At 42.9% G+C, this 24,349-nt stretch overlaps 2 protein-coding genes across 2 annotated transcripts; one reads left to right on the top strand and one right to left on the bottom strand.

Moving 5' to 3' along the window:
- Window positions 1–530: 530 nt before the first annotated feature.
- On the top strand, window positions 531–7,534 carry ankdd1b (ankyrin repeat and death domain containing 1B; the record flags this gene model as incomplete). Its single annotated transcript, XM_083645370.1, has 15 exons — window positions 531–651; window positions 1,204–1,304; window positions 1,605–1,703; window positions 1,819–1,917; window positions 2,271–2,375; window positions 2,941–3,045; window positions 3,468–3,566; window positions 4,609–4,707; window positions 4,875–4,973; window positions 5,122–5,220; window positions 5,359–5,457; window positions 5,775–5,870; window positions 6,265–6,466; window positions 7,068–7,199; window positions 7,332–7,534. The coding sequence occupies 15 exons, from the start codon at window positions 531–533 to the stop codon at window positions 7,385–7,387; spliced, it is 1,611 nt and encodes a 536-aa protein (XP_083501496.1). The 3' UTR covers window positions 7,388–7,534.
- Window positions 7,535–8,927: 1,393 nt separating this feature from the next.
- poc5 (POC5 centriolar protein homolog (Chlamydomonas)) lies at window positions 8,928–21,844 on the bottom strand (the record flags this gene model as incomplete). Its single annotated transcript, XM_083645369.1, has 12 exons — window positions 8,928–9,062; window positions 10,427–10,597; window positions 10,878–10,979; window positions 11,546–11,610; window positions 13,890–14,073; window positions 15,142–15,321; window positions 16,047–16,151; window positions 16,374–16,550; window positions 18,804–19,003; window positions 19,134–19,232; window positions 19,946–20,099; window positions 21,755–21,844. 12 exons carry the CDS (start codon window positions 21,842–21,844, stop codon window positions 8,928–8,930), a joined length of 1,662 nt encoding a protein of 553 aa, XP_083501495.1.
- Window positions 21,845–24,349: the final 2,505 nt, after the last annotated feature.

Below are 24,349 nucleotides of genomic sequence, written 5' to 3'. Positions count from 1 at the left end.
TAATCCCCTCAGCACTGCATTGTGTTCACATAAAGGAAAGAAAATAAACAAAACGAGAGCCTCCTCTTAGACATGTTAATCAGTTCATGACGAATGAATCCATACTCATACTGCCAGTGTTGTAATGCAGATGGAGTGTGACATGTTAAATATACTCTGTTCTGCTATCGGCGAGTTTCTGAAGGGTGTGAGCAGCTAGAGTCAACAAGGACCAACCCTCCAGGCATGAAAATATCGTTGGAGAGTAGATTGCTTCTCCATTTCAAGGCGAACTTGTTCACTGTTTGACGAAAGGATCTACATACACTAAGCAGGGTTTAGTTTAGGTTTTTCTTACATGGTTTATTTGTTTGGTCATGGTTGGTTATTTAGTGTTACTAGTGTTAAGTGCTGGGAGTATTCAGATACTCCTCAGCGTCACAAACCGCCAGCGCTTTGGATGAAAGCCACCAGGCCAAATCTTGACTACAGCACGAGGCCACTGACATCGCTTCCCAATGGAGAGGGGATCTTTGACGTTGAGGGAAAGGATGAAGAAGCATTCGCCGAGAACGTGGGTGAGACCCGAGACGGTGAGGGGCTTCACTGACTTCATACTGCACAAGCACTCTGACAAAGACACAGACAACAGCTTCGACAACAAAGAGATGCGTGAGTACAAATGACAACAAAGAGAGAAAAAAAAGTGTGGAAGAGGTATGTGTGGCTTAACACAGGGGTGTCCAAACTTTTTTTGAATGGGGCCAGATTAGATAATATGAAAATACTGGGGGGCCAGCTGCTTCTCACATCATATGGGTTATTAAATTAAGCCACAGGACAGTACACAATAAATACGTAGTACCTCACTCACAGAGTGAATTATTTTACATTTCAATATCAAGACTAATAGCCTAAGCAACTGAAGTTGAATAGGCTTTTAGAGCCCTTGGGGAACTGCCATTCTTGGGAGTGATTTGTGGTTACAAGTGTGTACTGTAACTGCAATTAATACTAAAGGGGTGTATCCTTTCCCTAGTTAATCATTATTCATGCTAGACTGACTAACTGTATGCCTGTAGCACCACAGCTTGTATACAAGAACTTTTCAATGAATTTACATGTTTCAATCCATTTCAATGTCATATATGATGAGATAGTAAAAATATTTTAATAGTGCTTATTAACCAAATATGAAGCCATTCAATCTGCTGTGTTGTGCAGTGCTTGAGACAGAGAAGCAGTATATTGAAGCCGCCAAGAGGAATGATGTGGAGACCATGAAGACTCTTGGGAAGGGGGTGAATGCCAATGCAAAGAACGTGGTGAGTCAACAAAGACAAGCCATCTGTCTCCAATAGAAACTCTAGAATCTCACCGCACTATATAACAATAGAATAGAATGTAATAATCACACTACATAGAGTAGAATCTCACCACACGACATAGAATAGAATGTAATCATCACATTACATAGAATCTCTCCACACACTATCAAAAAGACTACTCCGTTTCTAGACTACTCGGAACAGAGTCATCACTACACAAGATGGAATTGCCACCTTATTTTGGGGTTTGGGATCGACCCCAGTGTAAATGGATCATGTTTATTTTTTTTACCCCAGAAAAATCGAACAGCCCTTCACTTTGCAGTAGCTGGCAAAAATACAGAAGCAGTGCAACTTCTTCTACAGCGCAGGGTCAAGGTGGATCAAAAGGACAAGGTGAGAGGGGATTTGAAAATGTGTAGAGTAGACAATAGCTTATGTCATATTGTTTAAGTATTCCAAAGAGTCTATTTCTGTTTTCTTGTTTCCCCCCCCCCCCCCCCCCCAACAGCATGGTGTGGTAGCTATTCATTTGGCCGCCTGGTTTGGCAGTTTGGACATCCTGAAACTATTAGTGCAGGCTGGAGCCGAACGCAAGATTGAGAACGAGGTAAAGAGTTTGCAGGAATGTGTCTGTGCGGCTGGATCTCAGTGACTGCAAGAGAAAAGTCTCCACAGATTGGGTGTTTCATTCATTCAACGTTTCAACAAAACATGGTCCTCCACAGGCATATGTTGCTGCTTGATTTTCATTTTTTGCAACCAAGTCTCTGAAATGACATACATGTTGGTCAGCTATTGTTTTATTGTGAGTTCACAGAACTCTGTGCATTATGTTAGATTTCCGGGGAAAAAGTAGATACTTATCTGTGTATTTCATATCTTGATTGGTCAAAGAGAGACTTAATTATTTACACTTCTAAGAAAATAAGAATCTTATTTTGTTGCCTTTTTCCCCCTCAGGAAGGACTGAACATCATGCACTGTGCTGCTATCAACAACCACACTGACATTGTAGGGTACATCATTGACGACCTGCAGATGAAAGAACTAGACAAGAATGACAAGGTATCAACAGCACTGTTCACTCCACCCATTCTCAGATAAACCAATCTGCTATATACTACTAGGATTAATTAGGGCTAATTAGCAAAATAGTGCAAGTGTGGTCAATGTGTTCCTTAATTCTTGTACTTTTAGGGCATCTGGGTAGTGTAGAGGTAAAGGCACTCGGGGTTCAATTCCTGGCAGCGGTACTTCCGGCTTGGTCAAACGTTCCTACAAACACCGTTGGCCGTGTCTGCGGGTGGGAAGCCGGTGGGGTATGAGTCCTGGTCGTTGCACTAGTGCCTCCTCTGGTCGGTCAGGGGGGCCTGTTCGGGGGGGGGAGGGGAACTGGGGGGAATAGCGTGAACCTCCCACGTGCTACGTCCTGCCGGTGAAACTCCTCGCTGTCAGGTGAAAAGAAGCGGCTGGCGACTGCACATGTATTGGAGGAAACGTACTAGCTACCCAGATCGGCAGAGAGGGTGGAGAAACGCCCGGGACAGCAGGGGAATTGGCCAAGTACAATTGGGGAGAAGAATGGGAGACAAATCTGAAAACACTTCTCATACAATCTCATACTTTTCAGTCGGGACACAGTGTATTTGCACTGGCTGCAGAGCATGGCTGTGGCCAAATGCTGGAGATGCTGATGGAGCAGTCTTACTACATGGCCACCATGAAGCCCAACAAGGTGAGTGTGCAAACTTAAAGGGACACTGTGTAAACAGTTTTGCAGGCATTTATTTAGTTTGACAATTATTGAGTTGATTTGAGTTACGGTGTGGACCAGTGATGTCATTTGTGCATGAATGACATCACTGGTCCACAACCTTACACAAATCCAACTCTCAATAACTGTTGAACTAAATGAATGTCTACAAAACTGTACACTTTTCGGATATCTGTGAGATTATGTGCAAAATAAATTAGCAATGAAAATCGGCGGAGTGCCCCTTTAATAGTGTGGATGTTTGTTTTTGGTGAGGGCATCTATCTATTTTCACCTATTATATCTAACATGCTTGTGTTCGCTGTTGGGTGTCACACCTGCAAGAAAGCTCAAAGTGAACGCCGTCTTTGATGTGAGTCGTTTTCCTCCCCCCCTGCTGGCAGAGCGGTGACACGCCCCTGCACTTAGCTGCCAAGAACGGCCACCTGGACGCCGTCCAGCTGCTGCTGCAGAGCTTTGATACTCGGGATGAAGTCAATACGGTAGACAATCAGCGCAAACATCACAGTACGCTCTGTGACAGTGTTGGCTCAGTGGCTAGTCCACTGCTCATGCATGCTGGATTCTCTTTGGTTTATATATGTATGAAGCAACTACTGGTTACTATTATACAAGTGTGTCCTGGTCTTAACTTAAACTCTTATGAGCCTAGAAAATGTCACTTGATCATGTTTACACAGTGCTTCAGGCTGAGCGTTTTCAAAGATGGGATTGGGAGTTAACGATGGATTGTGGGCGTCCAGGTAGTGCATCGGTAGATTCCCTGCCTACCAACATGAAGGTCACAGGTTCGAGCCCTGGTGTTACCTCCGGCTTGGTCGGGCGTCCATACAGTACAGGCACAATTGGCCGTGTTTATGGTGGGACACCAGATTAAGGGTATGTGTCCTGGTCGCTGCACTAGTGTCTCCTCATGGTCGGTCAGGGCGCCTGTTCAGGGGGATGGGAACTGGGGGGGGGAATAGCGTGAGCCTCCCACATGCTACATACTGTTGGTGAAACCCCTTGCTGTCAGGTGAAAAGAAGCAGCTGGCAACTGCACATGTATCGGAGGAAGCATGTGCTAGTCTACAACTCTCCCCAGATCGGCAGAGGGGGTGGAGCAACGACCGGGACAGCAGGTTGAATTGGACAAGTACGATTGGGGGGAAAATGGGGGGAAATCCGTAAAGAAAAAGAAAAAAAACTGTAGAAACAATGGATTGCAATGACAGTAGTTCCTTGCCCCCCCCCCCCCACACACACACACTTTTTTTTAAGGATCCACAGATGATTCTTAATAAATCAATATCAAGAGTTATTAGCTATGATGACATTGGAGTTGCTTACATCTTTCCAAGTCCCATCACTCTGTAAGGTACTGTACAGTATGGTGATGATTCTGAATGGTAGATAAAAGCAGATTTTGTTTTGGTCAACACAGTAAAAAAAAAGAAAGGAAAATGTGGACCATGTGTGTTTGTTCTGTTATGGTTAGCAAGTGCCACTAGTCTATTTTAGGGATGGCTCTTCTGTGTGTTGCAGGCTGGTGAGACAGCGCTGTACCAGGCTGCAGACAGCACACATGAGGAGTGTCTCCTGGTCCTGCTAGAGGCTGGCTGTGACCCCAACATCCTCACCACGGTACAGTAAGACACTACTGACTCAGTCACATCATTAAAACACTGCACTATTCCCCTATTGTTAATGACACTACATAATGGGTTAATGGGGTTAATTCTTTGGGCAGCATGTGCTTAAAATACATCTTCCTTTACATTTCCAGTACATCTGAACGCTCTCTCTTGTAGGACAAATGCAGTGCTCTCCATCCAGTTTCAGAGAGAGGCCACACATCACTGGTGATACTCCTCCTAGACCACCAAGCACAAACGGACTTTCAGAATCAAGTTAGTGGAAACAAAATAACCAGGTGGCAATGTCGCATTCTTTGCAATGTCACAGAACACATACACGTACGTACACACAAACACATGCACACACTCCCAATCCTACGTAGTTCATTTTGAGCTGCAACAGGATAATGTTTGTTCTCAGCACCTAGAGGCTCCTCTACACCTAGCAGTGAAGACCTGTCACCTCCCTGTCATCCATTCTCTACTGGAGGCGGGCTGCAACATCAATGTCACTGATCAGGTTTGCTTTGCACAGCAACACTCTCAAAATAAGGTCTCGGCTTGAACATTAAAAAGAAAAAGACGGTGAAAATGTTGTGTTGTCTTTGATGGCTTCTGGATGGCGCTGTTGCTTTTTCTATGCTGTGACTGCTGTTAGAGGTCCCAGACTGCTATGCATCTTGCTGCAGAATTGGCCAAAGTGGATGTGGTGGAAATGCTTCTCAAAGCTGGGGTGGATCTGACGCTGCAGGATAGGGTAAGAGTGCTAACAAACACTATTTCTGGGGCACCAATTTATTACCAAAGTTACTACACCAGAAGTAAAGGATGCGCTGAGAAAATTCACAGCATGTGATTATTACAACAATCTTTCAAATACACGTGTATGCTTTTCTTGAGATTTTAATCTGGCCAAAATCTCATTTTTGGTCAGCCAAAGAGGAAGGGTTAAATCACATCTCGATACATTTAAGACATAACAGTAGCACAATACATTGGGATGATGTAAGTGTAATTCTGAACCCGTTATAATTCATATGTTGTTGTTGTTGGACATGTCGGACCTGTGAGCAGCAGGGTAAGAGTGCGCTGGCTGTGGCAGCCAGAGCGGACGAGGTGATCGTTGTGGACATGATCATCAAAGGAGAGCGATACTACGCATGGAAAAATGTGAGCTGATTATGACATGATACTTGGAATGTCTGCTGCTTATTCGAGCAATATAATCCATCCCAGGGGCCCGTAAATCAATAATTGCATTAATAACAGATGATTCATTTCCTCACGTCACTCTTCTAGATTAGCTGAATCCCTTCTAATGCTATTAAAGCGGCCACGCTAAAGAAATGACTAACAAACCAGAAATATTGATGGCCAATTGTGCCACCAATTTGATTAAGCATGTTTGATTCCTCCCCTTCTTGGTGCTCAAATGTGTAGCTTTGGCATTCAGATTGTGTCTATGTGTGTGCGGCGTTCTTCCAATCAGCTCTCCCTGTGCCCTGTGTAGACTGAGGCTTGTGGCCTTTCTCAAGATGCTGACATGATTTGATTGCCCTTTCAGGCCAACACTGAGATTAATGAGAGTCTTCACAGCCAGTTTCCACTAACATTTAAATTGGACCACCGCTTTGAGACCAAGGAGTTTCGTTCCATGGCCTGGCGCCTGGCGTACCAGCTCCTGAAACCAGGGGACTGGAAAAGACTGGCAGAATACTGGAGCTTCACGAAGGAGCAAGTGGCCGCCATCGAGGAGCAGTGGACAGGTGCTACCACTCTCACCGGACAGGCTTCTGACTATGTGTATTTGGCAGTTCTTTATTACCTCCGCCACAGTTGGCGAGAGGTTATGTTTTCGCCCCCGCTTGTCTGTTTGTCAGCAGGATATCTCAAAAACTTATGAACCGATTTGCAGAAAAGCAGGTCATGGGCCAACTTCGAAGTGATTAACTTTCCACGCCCACTGGCCAAAAGGGGGTGTGGCATTTGGCATGTCCAATCACCAAAAGGTGCCCAAGTTCATGTAAATGATGATGAATGATGACGGCGGAAAACGTTCTGTGCCAAAGAACATTAAAGCTATTTATTGCATTCGAGTGCGGTCCCCACTTCTCCTTTCTGCCCAAGTTCATGTAACCATGGCGGAGGTATGCACTCTCCCGAGTGCCCTCTAGTATACGACTACATTGAACATATACCTCTTGCAGCCTCCAAAAGTTACTGGTTCAAATCTCTGAACTTTTAAGCAAATCTGGACTGGAGAAATAACACTCTTCCTGTCTGGCTATAGTAACAGTTATTTCTGCTGTTTGAAATGTATTTCTGATTGGACTGCGTCACTGCGCTGTGTGTATTTTCCGTCCACAGGTCAGCAGAGCTACCAAGAGCATGGGAACAGGATGCTGCTGATCTGGCTCCATGGGGTGGAGCTGGCTGAGAAGAGCCCTGCAAAAGAGCTCTACCAGACCCTCCTCGACACAGGCAACAGGAAGGTGGCAGGTTGGTTAACCAATACTCTCTGGGACAAAAATACAGACAAATTTAGAAGTGCAGCTGTGCTCACTGGGAGAGGGCGCCCATTTGAGTTGAGCAGTATTTCATCACAGAAACTGTTGACTTGTTATCTTACAGACAAAATCCGGAAGGAGGCGGAGAGCAGCAGCAGTAAGCGCTGCAGCATTTCATGAGGATGAATGAACATCATAGCGTACGGACAAACAAACATAACTTGAAGTTGACATCACTTTTCAGTCAAACTAATGATCTGTCCAGACAGTTAACAGTGAAATTATTTATTACAAAACTGATTTTGTCAGGCTGTACTGTACACTTCACCTGGGATGTTTGACATTTGTGTCTCAATGTAATGTAAAAAAAAAACATGTTACAGTATTTCACACATGGTAGCATAGCACAGTCTTCACACTTGAAAGTAATGTTTTATATAAATAAAAAATAAAATATTGTTTTGCTACACTCTGTTGCCAATTGAGACCATACCTATACCCACTTCACAAAGTATTTACATGTGTTGTTCTAAACGCCCAGGCAGGACTTCCCTGCAAAAAAAATCCTCTGCTGTACACACAGCAAGTGAGGCAATTTATACAGTATTTACGGAACAGCAATTTGTTTGAAAACAGAAGAACTAAGTAGTTAGCACAAGCAATGATAGCCACTCTGGTTGAACAGACAAAGAAAAGAATAATACCAACAGGAACTCGAACTTTAGACACACAAAGAGAAAATCCAAGGGGAAAATAAGGTGCTACAAAGGGAAAGCAACCGTCTCCACGTCAAAACTAGAGATTGGCATTGCCTTTCAAAAATGAAAAGCCCTCCAGGACGTGAAGGGATGATGAGGAGCGACACAGATATGACATTTTCTTTGGACTAGTAGGTTTTACTATTATTTATTAGTGGCGTCTACATTCAGTGTCTTTATAATCAAGTTGGGCCAATGCCTCATTGAGTTGCAAGTTAGCTAACTTTTGAAAGACAACTTAGCTGATTCAAATACCAGAAAAGTTGTCTTAGTTTGGTTTCATAAGTTTAGTGTTAGCATGTTAAAATACTCATGTACTGTATATCTAATGCAAAGCTTACTGTAAGCAACCATTGTCTTTTGTCAATATAACGTTAGTATTGGTATCTGCTTGTGGCTACTGACAGTAACATATATGCAGTAATAACATAACAAAACATCACATCGTTTTAAAAGATTGTGTTGGGTTATTTGCAGTCTCAGTGGGACAGTTTGTTTGTTTTGGGAGCTGCTGTCAGTCCAGTAATGGCAAAGTACTGATGACACTGCTGCAAAGTGATCGCTGGGAAACACCGCGCAAAACAACAAAGAAATGACCGCTTCACCAAATGGTCAAAAATAAAGAAAAACAAGAATCTCACGGATTATCGCTTTATGGCAAATTTAAGAAACAACAATTCAGTCTTTCAAATTGAGCTAAAATGTAAACAAAATCATAATAAAAATGCAGAGGTCAAGGACAATTTCATTCCAGAATGTCAGAATAAAATTCATTTGAAAACAGTGCCATCATATTCTGAGCACAATCCCCCTGAATAGCTGGCCAAGTTGTCTTCATAGGCTCTACTTGTTAATAAGTGGCTGCAGTATGAGAATATGACAGGTGCATTTTTATAATGGTTGCATAGTACAGTGAACACTGAAATCTAGAGGAGGTGTGTAACATGTCGATGAGCATGTGATCATTCGACTACTTTGATGGAATGTATGTGGCACGTGTTGGAGTGTGTTTTGGATGAGCTCTTTCCTCCAGTGGAGCCATGACTTTGTTGAGAGGAGCGAGGAAACTTTGCTGCCGTGGCCTGGCCAATGGTGAGCTAAAGGAAGGAATCAGAAAACAATATATACATATATATACTAGAATTTAGCGCGCTCATTTCTAGAGTGGAGGCGAAGGGCCATGGGCACACTTTTTTGGGGGGTGTGACCAAACTCATGCAGAAATTGGGCACCACACTCCGTCAGGTTCTCGGCAGCGCTCTCCCCAAATTTGAATTCGACCGGATGAACGGTTCTCGAGATAAACCGCTTTTCGTGTTGTCATACCAGGAGGTGGCGCTGTGACTATGCGTCTAAAATTCAGCACCCCACTCCGTCGGGTTCCAGGTAGCGCATTCCTCAATTTTGAAGTCAATCGGATGAATGGTTCTTGTGACCGCTTTTTGTGTTGCCAGTAGGTGGCACTATGACTATGCGCTTGTCCGAAATTGGGCACCCCACTCCGTCGGGTTCCGGGCAGCGCACTGCCCAAGTTTGAAGCTGATACGTGTTTTGGCAGAGTTGCTATCGGAGCAACAGTGTGTGGTTATGGTCATTACATTCTTTCTGCGCCAGTTTCATGTCATTCCCCTGAAAAGTGTGTGTGTGTGTGTGTGTGTATACATACACACATATACATGTACACTATCATTTGCATGTTCACAAACTGAAATCAGAGTTTCAAGTTCATTCTCAACCTCACATTGATAAAGATGGTTAAACATCAAAGGAACCATAAGTGATGGGCTCTGTCCAGGGCCGCTGCTGGCCATTTGGGTGCCCTAAGCGTAATTGTTTTGTGGTGCCCCCCCCCCCCCCCCCTGCAAAACTTTCAATAACTGTCAAACGAAAGACTGCAAATTCATTAATTATGAACGATACTAGTGTATCTCACATTACATTACATGTGGCAAACAAACAATTGTTAGAATTACTGTACATGTCAGCAAACAAGCGATTGTTAAACTGTACATGCAAGCAGGGGCGGACTGGGACCATAATTCAGGCCGGGCATTAGATACCAAGCAGGCCAGGCAGATACGGGCCGACGTGCGTGCCGACGTGCGTGCCGGCGTCCGAAGGGCGGCGGCGAAAAATTTGGGCTGTTTGAAGCCCAATTTGGACCATTTGAAGCCAGATTTGGGCCGTTTGAAGCCAGATTTGGGCCGTTTGAAGCCTGATTTGGGTCGTTTGAAGCCAGATTTGGGCCAGTTGAAGACAGATTTGGGCCGTTTGAAGCCCAATTTGGGCCGAGTCCAATTTTACAATGAGATGCACCCACTTTAACCCTGAATAAAGTAATAAAAACACTAGTAAACCAGTAGGCGGCGCCTGGCCTGCTGTGCCCTCAGTCACATGATGCCCTAACGCAGTCTGCGTACTCTGTGTAATGGGGTGCGGCGGGCCTGGCTCTGTCACATACCTGTGTAACTGGATGATGGCGTTCAACGATGACAGAGCTCATGGGCGGAGCCACACCCATCACCTGGAGGTTGCCGCGCGTCGTCTTACCAACATCGGGGCGTGCAGTGATGCGAGCCTTTACCGTCTTTGAAGGTTTTTGTTGACTGGCTGTGACGACACGCCCACTGACCTGAAACAATTTTAACACCATGTCTCATTACATCATGCAACAATGTGATTATGTCAGAGCTGGGGGAAAATCACTGATACTCTCTGAGCTGGGAATTTTTTTTCCTATGATAAAGTCAGAGCTGGGGGAAAATCACTGATACTCTCTGAGCTGGGAAGAATTTTTCCTATGATAAAGTCATTAGTTACAGATACCAGTTTTGAGGGTGGACATTTTGGTTTTGTATGCCCTCAAAGGAAACTTCAACACTGATCCAAATAACTTTATGGCTAATGCTAACCTGTTTGTGGGTGCTTGCAGTGCCCCCTAGTGGAAGGGAGCCATGGACAACTGTAGTGGAAGGCAGCACTTCTGCCCTGGACACCGGGACACTGGAGCCCACCTGAGGAAAAAGGGATGAGGGGAAAGAAGAGGGACAGGAGTGGGGGACAGATGAGGAGGGTAACACTGCAGCAAACCAAATCTGATTGAAGGAGTTAATACAACTGATTGACCTTTTGTTTTTGTGTCAGCAACATGGAAGTAGTTGATGAGAAATCCATATGTGATGACGTATACTACCGTAATGACTTATGAACTTAAGAAAAGAAAAATGCAAATGCAACAGCAAATTCAGAGACTATTTTCTATGAAAGACTTTTTAAATTTATTTAATAGACCCTTCTCACGGGGGCCATTTTGTGTCGAAAAGGCAGGGTAAACACAGGTGCAAGCAAAACACTAATGAGGGTTTCCAACTCCCATGATTGGAATTTGGAAACCCTCATTAGTGTTTTGCTCGCACCTGTGTTTATTCTGCCTTTTCGACACAAAATGGCCACCGTGAGAAGGGTCTATTAGACTCAGATGAATTCAAGTGTAGCTGTGATTATACTGTAATTGTGGCACAAAGAATGGTGAAATGCAGATAAATGTATGTTTTAATTAGAAGTTGTGTCAGTGTCTCACCGTCTCCTCTACTTCGCTGTGGGAGGCAGTGTCAGAGCCAGCCTCATCTCGCGGAGGCAGACCATCTACAGAGGGAAAGAAAATAAACCATACAATGAGACGTCTCAATGCAGGTTTGTTACAGCCACAGCAAATCACCTATCATCAAAGCTGAGTGTTGGACTGGTTTAAGACAAGGTCTTGAAAATGAAACAGCAGGGGGTGCTGAGTAGCGGTCCCTTCTTTGGCAAATTTAATATAGGGATGTCATGACAAATCATTAGTTCGGTTTTTTTAGGTGAATGTATGTGTACTTGGAAAAAAGACAAGATAGTATTAAGCTACACTCAGTATCCACTTTAAGTAGGCTACATCTGTTGGTCATGTTACTCTGTTCTGTTTGGCTGATTTGTATTGTACTGCTCGTGATTGCAGCTGTCTGTAGTACTTTTGTCCAAGACAAATTTCCCCTCGGGGACAATAAATTTGATCTTATCTTATCTCCCTGTTTATGCAAACAGATCGCAGTGAGTCACACAAATTAAGCACAATCTGATACTGCACATGGACATTGAGCATTGGCTTAGCCAGGCAGGGACTGAGGAAGCAGATTTTTCCATTTTCCCAACTTTATTTTTGGCAAATGTGCGCTGTGTTGTGGCGCGTGAATCTCTGGGGTTTATGGACTGGTGACAATATGAATTCAGTGTGTGACTAACAAGAGCATAGATACACTACTTAGATGGTGCCTGCTTCTTCTTTGAGGGTCTCTGTTGTCTTATGCCCGGACACGTACAGAAGCCAATATTTTAATCATATAGGTCGATTCATTAACCAAATTGAACCAATTTGTCCACGGCATCTGTTTTCATGAGGCCACAGATGCACACAGAAACAAATCTGAAGAGGTACTTGCCAATCTTTCAATGCCACATCAAGGTTACACTGTATATCTTCTGCAGACTGAGTGCCATTCAGTCAGCAATCAGCACATTCACTGACTCATCACGCCATCAGAAGAACCAGTGAATGGCTTCAAGACAAGAACAAAGACCCCCTTCACCCCACTCATTCATAAATCTACGCAATTGTCAATAGCACAAGGTTGCACTCTGTTGGACAAATGGTGACTTATTTTCTATCCTGAAAGCAGTGCTGGATCAATAGAGCTCAACAGTGACCACCCACTTTTTCTCAGCTCCTGTTCCATCAGAGAATTCCCCATTCATTTTCTCCATAGACATTTTGAAAAATCCTTATATAAAAAGTTTTAAGCCTGGAACCAAGCCAACCAGCCACCTACTGAATCGTGAGTGATCATGAAACATTTCACTCGGTGCAAAAATAAAAACCGGTGGGGAAAATAGAAAGTATAATTCTTTCAGCGTTCTTTTGTTTTGTTTTTGTTGTTGCTCCAAGTAAACTGTTTTATGGTCACTCACGATTCAGTAGGTGGCTGGCTGGCTTGGTTCCAGGCTTAGAACCTTTTATATAAGGATTTTTCAAAATGTCTATGGAGAAAATGAATGGGGAATTCTCTGATGGAATGGGAGCTGAGCAAAAGTGGGCCGTCGCTGTTGAGCACAGAAGCTTCAAGGTTGCTTGTTAGTTATAGTGCAGGGGACTCGCTCTAGTCTAATTGGTCCCCCTCACATGATGAGGATGCGACGGTCTCTTATTCACCTTATTCTTTGCCCACACATGGACGCTTCCGCATTACGTCATTTCGTAATAGTATTTCCGTTTTAGACTTGCCAAAAACCCCGCAGGCAAGATGGGGTTGCCTGCGGCAACCCCCCCACACTCCCCTCCTAAACTGGCAGAATTACTCCCCCATAAACTAACAACCCGTAATATCATAATTTTATGTAGAATGCAGAGGACATGTAACTGTTTAGTTAAACTTGCATTCCAGGAATATTGTGCTCTAAAGATGACGTTAGTGGCTCGAGACTGTTTCGTCCTGAAACCCACACGTTTTGCGCCAGTGGGATTCGAAATAACGCATCCGAGATAGAAAACGTTATAATATAGCCACCTTATAAACAACAAACTAACGCTGGTGATCCGTATGGAAACAGTGTTACTCGAAATGGTTAAAAGTTATATCAATTTGGTCATTCAGTGGCATTTTACTGCCATATAACATAACTAACTAGCGGCTAATATTAGCCACAGTAGGCAACTAGCGCTGAACCGGAAGAAAAAATACGTTTGCGTTGAACGCGGAAGAGAGAAAAAGTGGGCGTGGTGAATAAGGTTGAATAGGCTGCGTGCAGGTGTGTCAGTGTTGCCATTTGATCAAAAGATACAAATTCTCTATTAACAGGAAAAGGTCTATGTGCTTACTTAGTACGTAACTCACCGTACTGATCATAAGCTGCATGTTGGTCTGGCCGTGCTTCTGTGCTGTTGAACATGGTGAGAGCCTCCATGTTGAGGGCACACACCCCCCGCATGAAGGCTTTCTTCATAGATTCCTCATAGCGCTCTCGCTCCACTTGCAGTCTGTGGATCTCAGCCTGGGCCTTCTCCATGGCCTCATAGTGCTGCAGAGGCCAGAAAGAATCAGCCGTTAACATAATGCTGAGAACAAAATCTGGATAGCTGTAAAGTGAGTTCTCTCGCTTTGTCCGTCCATGTTGCCTTGGAGGGGTGTGCCACCTTAGGCACCTCACGATTCGATTCAATTACGATTAAGGGTGCTACGATTCGATTATTAAACGATTACGATTAATCATGATTTTCGATGCATCTTTTTCACCAAACAGGATTTTTTTTAAGGTCAGTATCCAAGTAATTAAAGTAAACAAACAAATGTACCTCCATTATCTTCAGTTGCGACTGAAGTCCACGCATCACATGTTACAGCCACCCTGCATGCTTTCTTCAGTGATTCCAGTTTCCAGTACTTCGGTTTTGGTCTCGTTTTACAGTTAAGGAACTGCTTTCCGGGCGAAATACCGTATTTTTTGCAAATAAAGCAAAATGTTGTTTTTTTTGCAAATCGATAATCGAACATTGTGAATCGATTTTAATCGTCACGTGACTAATCGCGATGCATCGATTATACGATTAATCGGCACACCCCTATTGCCTTGTCAATGTGCACTTTCTCTCTCTGTCCATGTGCTACATCCCCACTGCATGTCTCTCGCTCACATATCTCTTCCCGATCTCTCTCTTTCACTCTCGTGGCTACTTCCCATTTGTCTGTCCCTTCCTGCCACACCCTCGCTCTCTCTCTCTCTGCTCGTCACTGTTCTTTTACTGCAACCTCCATCACTCAAGCTGTGACTGCTTTAGTGCAGCTATTAAATGTAAATGTATTTTAACAAACCATGGTAACAAAGCGGTGCTTTAAGTCTATTCTATGACTCAACTCTGGTTAAGTATAACGTATCTTACTGGCTAGAGAATGGAATGATTATTGTGGTATAAAACGCCTCAATAAATCAAAACAAATATGATATGATAGATAATATACCCGTGTATTCTCTGCGTCCAGTACAGTATATATTCAGTTTACAGAATGTAAAATAACCTGCGTTGAAACCCACATGCACAATTTGTACACATCTGCCTATTTTTTTTTGTTCCTGTGCCCACTTATTTACCTCGGCCAGCTTGGCCTCGTGCTGCGCGGCGAGGCGAACGCAGACCTCCTCGGCCCTGGTGCGACAAGCCCGCTCCACCTTGTCCTTCCAGTGTCTCTCGACCAGAGAGTGCCATCCTAACCACACTTTCTTCTTCAGTTGCAAATTGTAGTGCTGTTGAGCCATCCGAGCAGCGTGGGCCTAGCGGGGAAGCACAAGACCATGAAAATATTCACAAGAAAATAATTACACCCATAATTCATTCTTGTGCAGGTGCAGTAGATTCTCTGTTGTGGTACACTTTCTGTGTTATGGTTTAGATCCAAATGTGAGTCATCAGCTCCAAATGAAGTGGAGATGACTCACGCGCCCTTTACAGAAAAAAAGGAGTTTATTAAATATTTTCTTCAATCCATTTCTTAGTTTTATGTAGTATGAGATTTAAAAGAAAAAGGTACACTGACCAATTTTCAAGTATGTACATTTCACGAGGAGATATATGTCTGAAAACATGGCATATGCATGTTATCTGTGCAGTGACATAGTGCCGTTTGCTTCGGCAAGTCATGCAGATACTGAGGATTTGCATAAAATATTAAACTGCATTGACAGTAATCTAGCAACGTCAAGAGACAGTTAATTAACATTAATTTGACATTCACTTCTCCAAACATGTAAATGATACCATGCGGTTTAAACTGACAGACACCTCAGATCTCAGTAAAGGACAGAGTGAACTGATGATTCAAAGAAGATGTAGGTAAGATGTTGATGAATCACATGTGGTGGCTGCACCTCTTGTCCGAGACACACACTCCCATCATCACTTTCATGTCTGTACAATCAAACATCAAAATGCTTGTCCAGTTTGTTCAAATCAATTATCAGGACATTCCAAACCCTCATCTCTTCTCCCTTCTGTGTACCTCCTCTTTGGCATCGATGTGCTGAAGTCTCCAGTGAGTGAGGGCCCTCATCTTCTCAAGCTTCTCTTTTTGTCTGTCCAGCACATGGCTCAGGTTCATTATCACCTGAGGGAGAACAGGAGAGACACCACACAACAAGCTTGTCACTCTAAAGAGCAGATCAAGGACCTGCTTGCAAAGGAGTGCTGCATATTCTTTTCCATCTTTAGCTAGCTCCAATCCCAGTCATGTAGGTGAGGTGTCAAGCGCAAAATGCATATGACAGACAGGAGGTGCAAGGGAGCAAAAGACAGACGTCTATTAGAGAAATGATTTGCATTTACACACATCGTCTTTCCTCTGGTTGGAGGTGTTGTAGGTGTGCAGCAGCTCTTCCAGGCTGCGTAGTTGTGCCTCAAGGGCAGCTGTCTGCGCCGCGTGCTTCTCCCTCTCCTTCCTCAACTCCAACCTGTGTTTCTCCATGAAGACCAGCTTCCACTTCCTCAGCTCTATCAGCACATCGGACTGATTGAGGAATAGAGAGTGGGACAGAGATAATCACGTGTTCATTACACTACGTTAGCAAATATGGAAATGTGCATTCATCAGTCTTTTTTTGTGACGATCATACGAACGGGTACACGAGAAGATTTGGCAAAGTTTGCAGATGATAGGAGCCTGGTAAACCTCATCTCCAACTACAATTAGTTCCTTCCTATAGGAAATTAGGATTGATTGGGGGACACAGAATTACTGACGGATAGATTTCTGGAACGTAACATGGTGGAGAAGCAGAAGCACAGCAGCCTAGCTTGGCTTATAGCAGAGCTACATGGAAACAAACAAGTTGAATTCACTTGAACACATTGGACTCACATTGGGTTCAAAATAGGAAAGAATGTGTAGTTTCTTATTTCTCAACATTTTCACGACACAAGCTATCAGCTCCGCGGCCCAGAGTAACCTGTCTGCTTCTCATTTGAATGTGTTTGTTTTAAAGGCAGCCGGCATCCCGGTTGAGTAGAGTTCGCTGTGTTTAAGCACCATGATTGGCCTGAAGGGACCTGCCCTCGGCTGCACCATGGGAGGGGAAAAGGCATCGGAATACTGATTTGGACATCGATTACCATGGCAACGGTCGAAGTTTCGAAGCATTCGGGTCAGCCCTATTACAGTGGGTATTTTTTCTCTACATATAAAAAATGAAAACTGACCCATAAAAAGTAAATCTCATCACGAGATTAATAGATTACATTCTTGCCCTGCTGCCTTAAAAACCCAGGTCAGTCTGTAAACTTTTTATAGTCTTAAACTTTAATTCCTTAGTCCCTCTGGAAAGGTGGAAAATACAACAGTTTTGTATTAACACTATTTTGCCAGTACATCTACATGTAGATCCCTTAGGTCCACTGGTTCATGGTCTCTTAACTGTCCCACTGTATGAGATCTAAATCAAAAGTTTAATCAAGCCTTTTTGTTGCGGTGCCTCAAATCAGTGGAATCACCCTCTCCAACATCTGATCAGCTGGATCACTCCTAAAAACAATGTTATACAACAGGTAGTTCCGGCCGAGCAATTTGATTGGACAAGAGGGATCCTACGAGCGCCAATATTTCATGATAATGCACTGGCGCTTCACTGTGTGTAGATCACTCCGCTTCACAGCTGCCCTAATCAACAAAACGCTTCACAGCTGTAGAGTAGACAGTAGTAAAGTAGACAGCCTGCAGTTAGTTAGGCTGATTAGGCTACATTTTGGTAAAGCAGAAAGCTGAAGGGACTATTTTTTGTTGGCGGAGGAATAAATAGAGAAATCAAATATTTTCTCAGCTTTTTGTCATTTTTTTAAATCAGCTTTGTTTAATAGAACTGTTGTATAAAAGCAATATCACACTCGAGGTCGTGCTGTTGTTGGCTAATATCGGCACTGCTGTGATTATCTTCGAAATCACAGCAGTGCCGATATTAGCCAACAACCTCCCTCTCGTGTGATATTGCTTAATTTTACTCTGGCTGTATTTAACGAGCTGTATTGTGTTGATTGCTTAGGCCCCGGAAGTCAAAGGCAGTTATCAGCCAAAAAGAGTACTTTGAGAGATCTCATGTTTTCGTCACTTGTGAAAGTTTTTATATTAGCCCAGTGCCCACTCCTGTCATAACTGTTTGGGGTGAATGCTTTCTTTTTTCTGTCCTTTCTTTTTTTAGAAATCATATGTAGGACAGGTGAATCTGGAGTATTTCAATATGAACCACGTCCACGTATGCAGATTTTTATGAAGATTGTGATTTATAATTAGAAACATGACATGTTAGTGACATAAACAAGATTTATAGTCACTTTATAGCATAAGCATAAGTTGATAGCTTTTCTTCCTTATGCAGTCATTTAGGTTTTGTAAATGAGGGGCAGTAACACTAACATTTCAACGGCAGAATCAGCATAATGGGCTTTCTTGATTGCTCAACAAAGGCTCCACTGGCACTCTCTGTTAACCATTTAACCACTTGTGCAAAACGTTACATTATCATTAAAATACATATTTCTTATAGTCAGTGAACAATTCAAATATGTTTTCTTATTATGGGTGCCTCTACAGAAGCTCAAACCACAACACCGCTGTCACATAGAGTATAAAGCAGGCACCATTGTAGAAACCTGTGTAGAGCTCTATACTGTATATAGACTGGTCAGCTCTTAAGCAGACAGCCAATAAGAGCTATTGACTTGATCAATTACAGAAGGACAGAGCTACAATCCTGAAGAGATGTGGGCTAACCTTGAGGTTGTAGCTCCACATGTCCAGGATGTTCTCCATCTTGTTTATGTTCTCCTCTGAGATGAACAGCTCTGTTGCAACGGCTACCAGGGGGTCTGGACTGCTCTGTCTAGACCTCTCCGACGCCATCTGCAACCTGTCTGAAGGAACGTCTGAGAGCACAGACACCCTGCCAGATGACCGACCTGCCGTCTCCTCAGCTGGAGGGCAAGGAGAATCAGGTAGGATATCCAACATCATCATTGCACTTTTTATTTTTATTTTTTATTAATACATAATCACATCTATACAGTACAATTTTGGCTTTTTTATTTTCATAATTCAATTTACCATGAGAGGCTCTTGAGTGTGTGCGGGGTTCAACAATCAAGGGGGAGGCCGCCTGTGTTGATCTCACACTCCTGCTGGAAGAATGCCTCGCATCGTCAGCTTCAGGAGAGAGAGGGAGAAAGAGTACAAGGTTGAATAGACAAAAGGTGAGTAATGGGGAAATACATTTTAACATGGAATGAGTAAGTGAGTGAAATTAAAAGTGAAATGTAGAAGAATAAGCCAGAGGGGAAACAGAAAGAGTGTTTAAGAGCAGAGAAGGTGACGGTGGGAATGCTGAATAAGAAGAGCGCGGCTCCTCGTCCAGGAATGAATTTATGTCAATATCTTAATTAAATCCTGCAGGGGGAAGAGAAAGCCTGCACTCTAAAGAGCAGTATGGGCAGAGTGCCAGGAGATCATTACCAATCGGGATGCCTGCTTTCTCCATCCCTGTGCAGTGTGCACTACTCCATGACAGTTAAAGCACTAAACCTGGCTAGTGCCAGAGCTGCACCTGGGGGGAAAAGACTGATGGACTGTTTTAAGATGTGGTTATTGTAGGAGATATGGGATACGATGTGACAGTATGTCAGATCGTATGTACAGTATGTATCTTCACTAGACTGGGTTACAATCTGAAAACATGAAGCAGATAAACGTAGACCTATTATTATTTTTTTTTTTTACATTGTCACGCCAAATCCTTTATGACAGTTGATCAGTTGATGGGAGCAGCGTCTGGAAGGGCTGAAGCTGCGTCTGTCAGAAAGGCTTAGTGAAAAGAGCGTGTGTGAATGTGGCCTGTATATGGGGGGGGTGGGTGGGGATACCTGCTAGGCGCTGTGATTTCGCATCATCATTTCCCTGGGAGCTCTGACCCGCTGCAGATGGATGTGAGGTTCTCAGCGGCGGGAAGTGAGAGCTGGTGACTGCCTCAAACCTGGGTGTGACCACAGCATGACGGAGGAGCTCCTCATACTCATCCTGTTGTCAACAGTAAAAAGAGACCAGAAGTCAGACATGTCGACAATGATGAGTCTCTTAAAGGAATAGTTCACCCAAAAATGACAATTCTGCCACCCTCATGCCAGTTGAAACACAGGTGAAGTTTGTTAGTCGAACACACAGCTCTGTACTACTAAGTAGTCTTCTCCAAAACAGCTGAAGTCAAGGGGGATGCTGCACAAGCTGTATGCTGTTTTATGGAGTTGTGCTGGAAATGGCATAAGGGTGACTAGATAATGACAGAATTTTCATTTTTGGGTTAAGTATTCCTTTCAAATTCACCATGGCATGTTTATTGTTTGATGCAAAAGTGTAATTTTTATTTTTATTAATACATGTAATGAATATATATATACACTGTGTATATATATATATATATATATATATGTATATACACAATGTACTGGTATGTATGTATATATATATATATATATATATATATATATATATATATATATATATATATATATATATGAATGAATGAATAATGATTTTATTTGACATAATAATACAATATACACAGATGCATACAGTATTAAAATACATCAGGATAGCGCAAGGAAGTCCTGAGACTTATTTCCATTGCGGTCCCAAGACAAGGCAGGCAGAGCAAAGGAGGGACATGCACAGTATGCTACTCCTGCTACCTGAGTCGATCACTCACCCAAACAATTATCCATAGCAATATTACAATAATAAAAAAGAAATACATAAAAACACAATCTTAATATCAGTCCGGACTACAAGCTATAGGCTACACTACACTAAGTTACTCAGCAACCATTTCTTCAGTTGGTTTTTGAACCTATTCAAGGACTGGGGAGATTTTATTACATTGGGAATTTTGTTTCATTCCTCCCCCCTGCTATTAGAGGAATATACTTCTTCCTGCTTTGCTTTTCAGTTCAGCTACACTAGCCCTTGTAATCAAGCTATGCGAGTCCCGGACATACAGAAGATAATTAAGAAAATACTTAGGATACAACCCTGTAAAATCTTGTAGACCATGGTCAGTTTTAACTGTTGAATTCTACCTTCCACACGGAGCCAATTCAGCTCTTTTAAGTGGACTGGGCTGATGTGTGTTCTTGAACTCAATTTAAGGACGACCCTCATCCCTTGCTTTATTCTGCGCTGTCTGCTGCCTATCTTTAGTTTTTTTTCGTTAAGGCACTATACCAGGATAAGCAGGTGTAATCATAATGGCACTGAATGAATGAAGTAGCTAGCTATGGTATACTATATATAATGTAAACTTGGCCGCTGCGCGGACTTGCTGGCCCTGCAGCTCGCATACGCAGCTTGACCTCTGTGCGGGCTCACATGCTCTTATGACATCACTGATGATGTCACAACTTCACATCACTGATGACATCTCAACTGCTCTTATGACATCACTGATGATGTCGCAACCATAAAACAAAAACTTAACAGAATATATTGTGAAACCCATCAATCTTATGAAAATGCATTACAATATGCATACAGAATAACTTGTAATATTATGCTATGTAAAAATATAACAAAACCCAAATCAATCCTGTCTGTGTGTGTGTGTGTGTGTGTGTGTGTGTGTGTGTGTGTGTGTGTGTGTGTGTGTGTGTGTGTGTGTGTGTGTGTGTGTGTGTGTACACCTGTAGCTCAGAGGAGACAGAGCTGCCCCTGTCAGAGTCCATTGGCACAACAGGAGGACTGATTCTCGGCTCCTCTTCGTCTGAGGACATCTAAAAACAAGATAAGTTAGAAAGGTGGAAGATCATGCATAACAGTAATTAGCACAAGCGTTAACTTACCACAACGAAAACGAGTTCGCTAACGTTAGCTACCAGTAAGCTAAAGTAGCATCAAATAAATGCTAATGTGGACGTGTAAAGTTTCCCCTGTCCTGATCGTGCTTTTCCAGATAACTACCATGTTTTAGACAAGTTCGTTTTCTATAACGTTAACGTTACGCCGTCCGTATATCTGCTATGGGACAGCAGTTTCCTTGTAGTTACAGTAAATCTGGCTGCTAACTTTTGAGAAGACAATGTCAACGCTAGTGTTGGCAACATTAATCTGGCCAGTTTACAGTTCCTTATTAACATAAACTAACCTAACGATAGTCAGTATTTTATGGAAAGTTTTACCTCTTTTATGTTAAATGTTGCAGAAGACTATCCCCGACTCTGCGGATACAGCGGATCATAAGATTTTGCTTGTCAGTTGGAAAATGCTTGGTTTGCGTTTCAAACCAACTGGCTCTTGAACAAGAGACGATCCGATTGGCTACTGCCACTAAACCATTCTGCCAAAGCTTCTCTGATTGGATATTATGTTTCTGTGGCAACAGTAAGCGGAACGACGCTGATCTCACCTCTCTCTCTCTCTCTCTCTCTCTCTCTCTCTCTCTCTCTCTCTCTCTCTCTCTCTCTCTCTCTCTCTCTCTCTCTCTCTCTCTCTCTCTCTCTCTCTCTCTCTCTCTCTCTCTCTCTTTCTCTCTCTTGCCAAAGGATACATATCCACCTTATTATTTACGTAAGGCATGCATAAGGCATCATGGCATCTAGAAATAAGGTGGATAGCAACACTTTGCAATTACAAAACAAAACATCAAAAAACAAAAAAACAAGATATTTTGTTACCCAGTAGGCTAACATAAATCACAAATTCTGAAGATATTAAAAAAGGAAGATATTTTTTTAATGGAATCTGGAAGACTAGTTGTTGACTGAAATCTATTCATAATAACAACAAAACAATATATAATAAAAAATAAGATCAAATAAAAGATTCCTGTTGACCAGAAAACCTATTTGGAACAACAAATTAACCAAGCAAACCAATAAACAGGATGCTAGTGCAAATAATAATAAGTGGGTGTCCAAGAAGAATAAATGTGGGTCTGTGTTTCAGCCACATGTGGGCAGCGCTCCTGTCCACTGGCTGTCCCTCAGCTGATGGCAGTTCCACACATAAGGTGCTGCTAAAATGGTGCATTCAGGTTTCCCTCCAGAAGATATTGAAGTGCAGATGTGTCCGTGATATTTTCAAATTCTTTGTATTTCTGGTTAATTTTGGGGGATTTTAGGTCTGTCTGTGTCTGTGTCTCTGTCTCTTTGTCTAGCTAGTCAGTCAGTCAGTCAGTCAGTCAGTCAGTCAGTTAGTTAGTTAGTTAGCTAGCTAGCTAGCTAGCTAGCTAGTTAATTATTTAGCTAACCAATATTTCCAACAGTAAGATTTTGGTGATTTTATCAAATACTGTATTCACTCAACCTCAATCAACTTGTCACATTCAAACAATTTATATTTGAATGACCCTCGTGTTGTCAGATTCTCTGTGCATTTGTTTCATCTTGTTGTGTAAATCATGTTCTCTCATATGCATTTGAACAAGAAGGGAGTTTCAGTTCTGTGTGTGGTTGAAACAGATTCATGCAAATCATTTTGAGAGCAGCTGTGCCCATTCAAAGAGCAAAACATGGCTTCCGGGGTGCTTAGTGGTTTTATCATTAGTCTGAGATATTGCATAGAGATGATCTGATTAAATGGATTGTCACAAACAAAGAAGCAAACTTACCCGCCTTAAGAAGGTCTTAATAAGTCCTTGGGGAATACCACTACCCTGTCCCTGAGAACCTCCCTGTTGCCATTACTGTGTTGGACAACCACAGAACAGACAAACATGCCTTCACCCTCTGTGGAGCTGATGCTTAACGGCATTAAGACACACACGTGAAGTAGCTGCTTGGCAGTGTTGTGCTGGGACAGACTCCGCGGAGGGGAGACATATGGTCGTCCTCAGCCATGGCAGAGCTGCCAGCGATACGGTTGGACTGGGGCCTCCTCACCACCTGGCTGAGCGCTGAGAGGACTGCACTGTCTGGAGGCATCCCATCAGTGCTGTCACGAGGCCCACAGCCTGATTACAGAGATGAAGGGGGGGGGGGGAGGACGACAAGGCTACGATCATGCTGTTGGTGTCGGTGCAATGATCTCCACCGAACTGTCTGACAAAGAAGCACCTGGGATTTTAAGTTTACAAGAATAAGTGTTCAGGTGTGATGTACAGTCTATGGGTGTGACAGAAATCAAGTCTTTCAGGCTAAGGAATATAGGAAAAATATGTGTTGCAAAGAGGTTGTATTGTGTAAATTCTACAGCTGTGAAATATTGCTTTTCTCTGTGGCATTTCATTTAGGATTGAGCAATGTCAATATTAATGAACAGATAAAGAGACAATACATAAT

This window comes from Poromitra crassiceps (assembly GCF_964638095.1).
Source record: "Poromitra crassiceps genome assembly, chromosome: 10".
Taxonomy (NCBI): domain Eukaryota; kingdom Metazoa; phylum Chordata; class Actinopteri; order Beryciformes; family Melamphaidae; genus Poromitra; species Poromitra crassiceps.
Note: the sequence above shows the minus strand (reverse complement) of the source record. Positions and strands in the feature narration are given on the sequence as shown.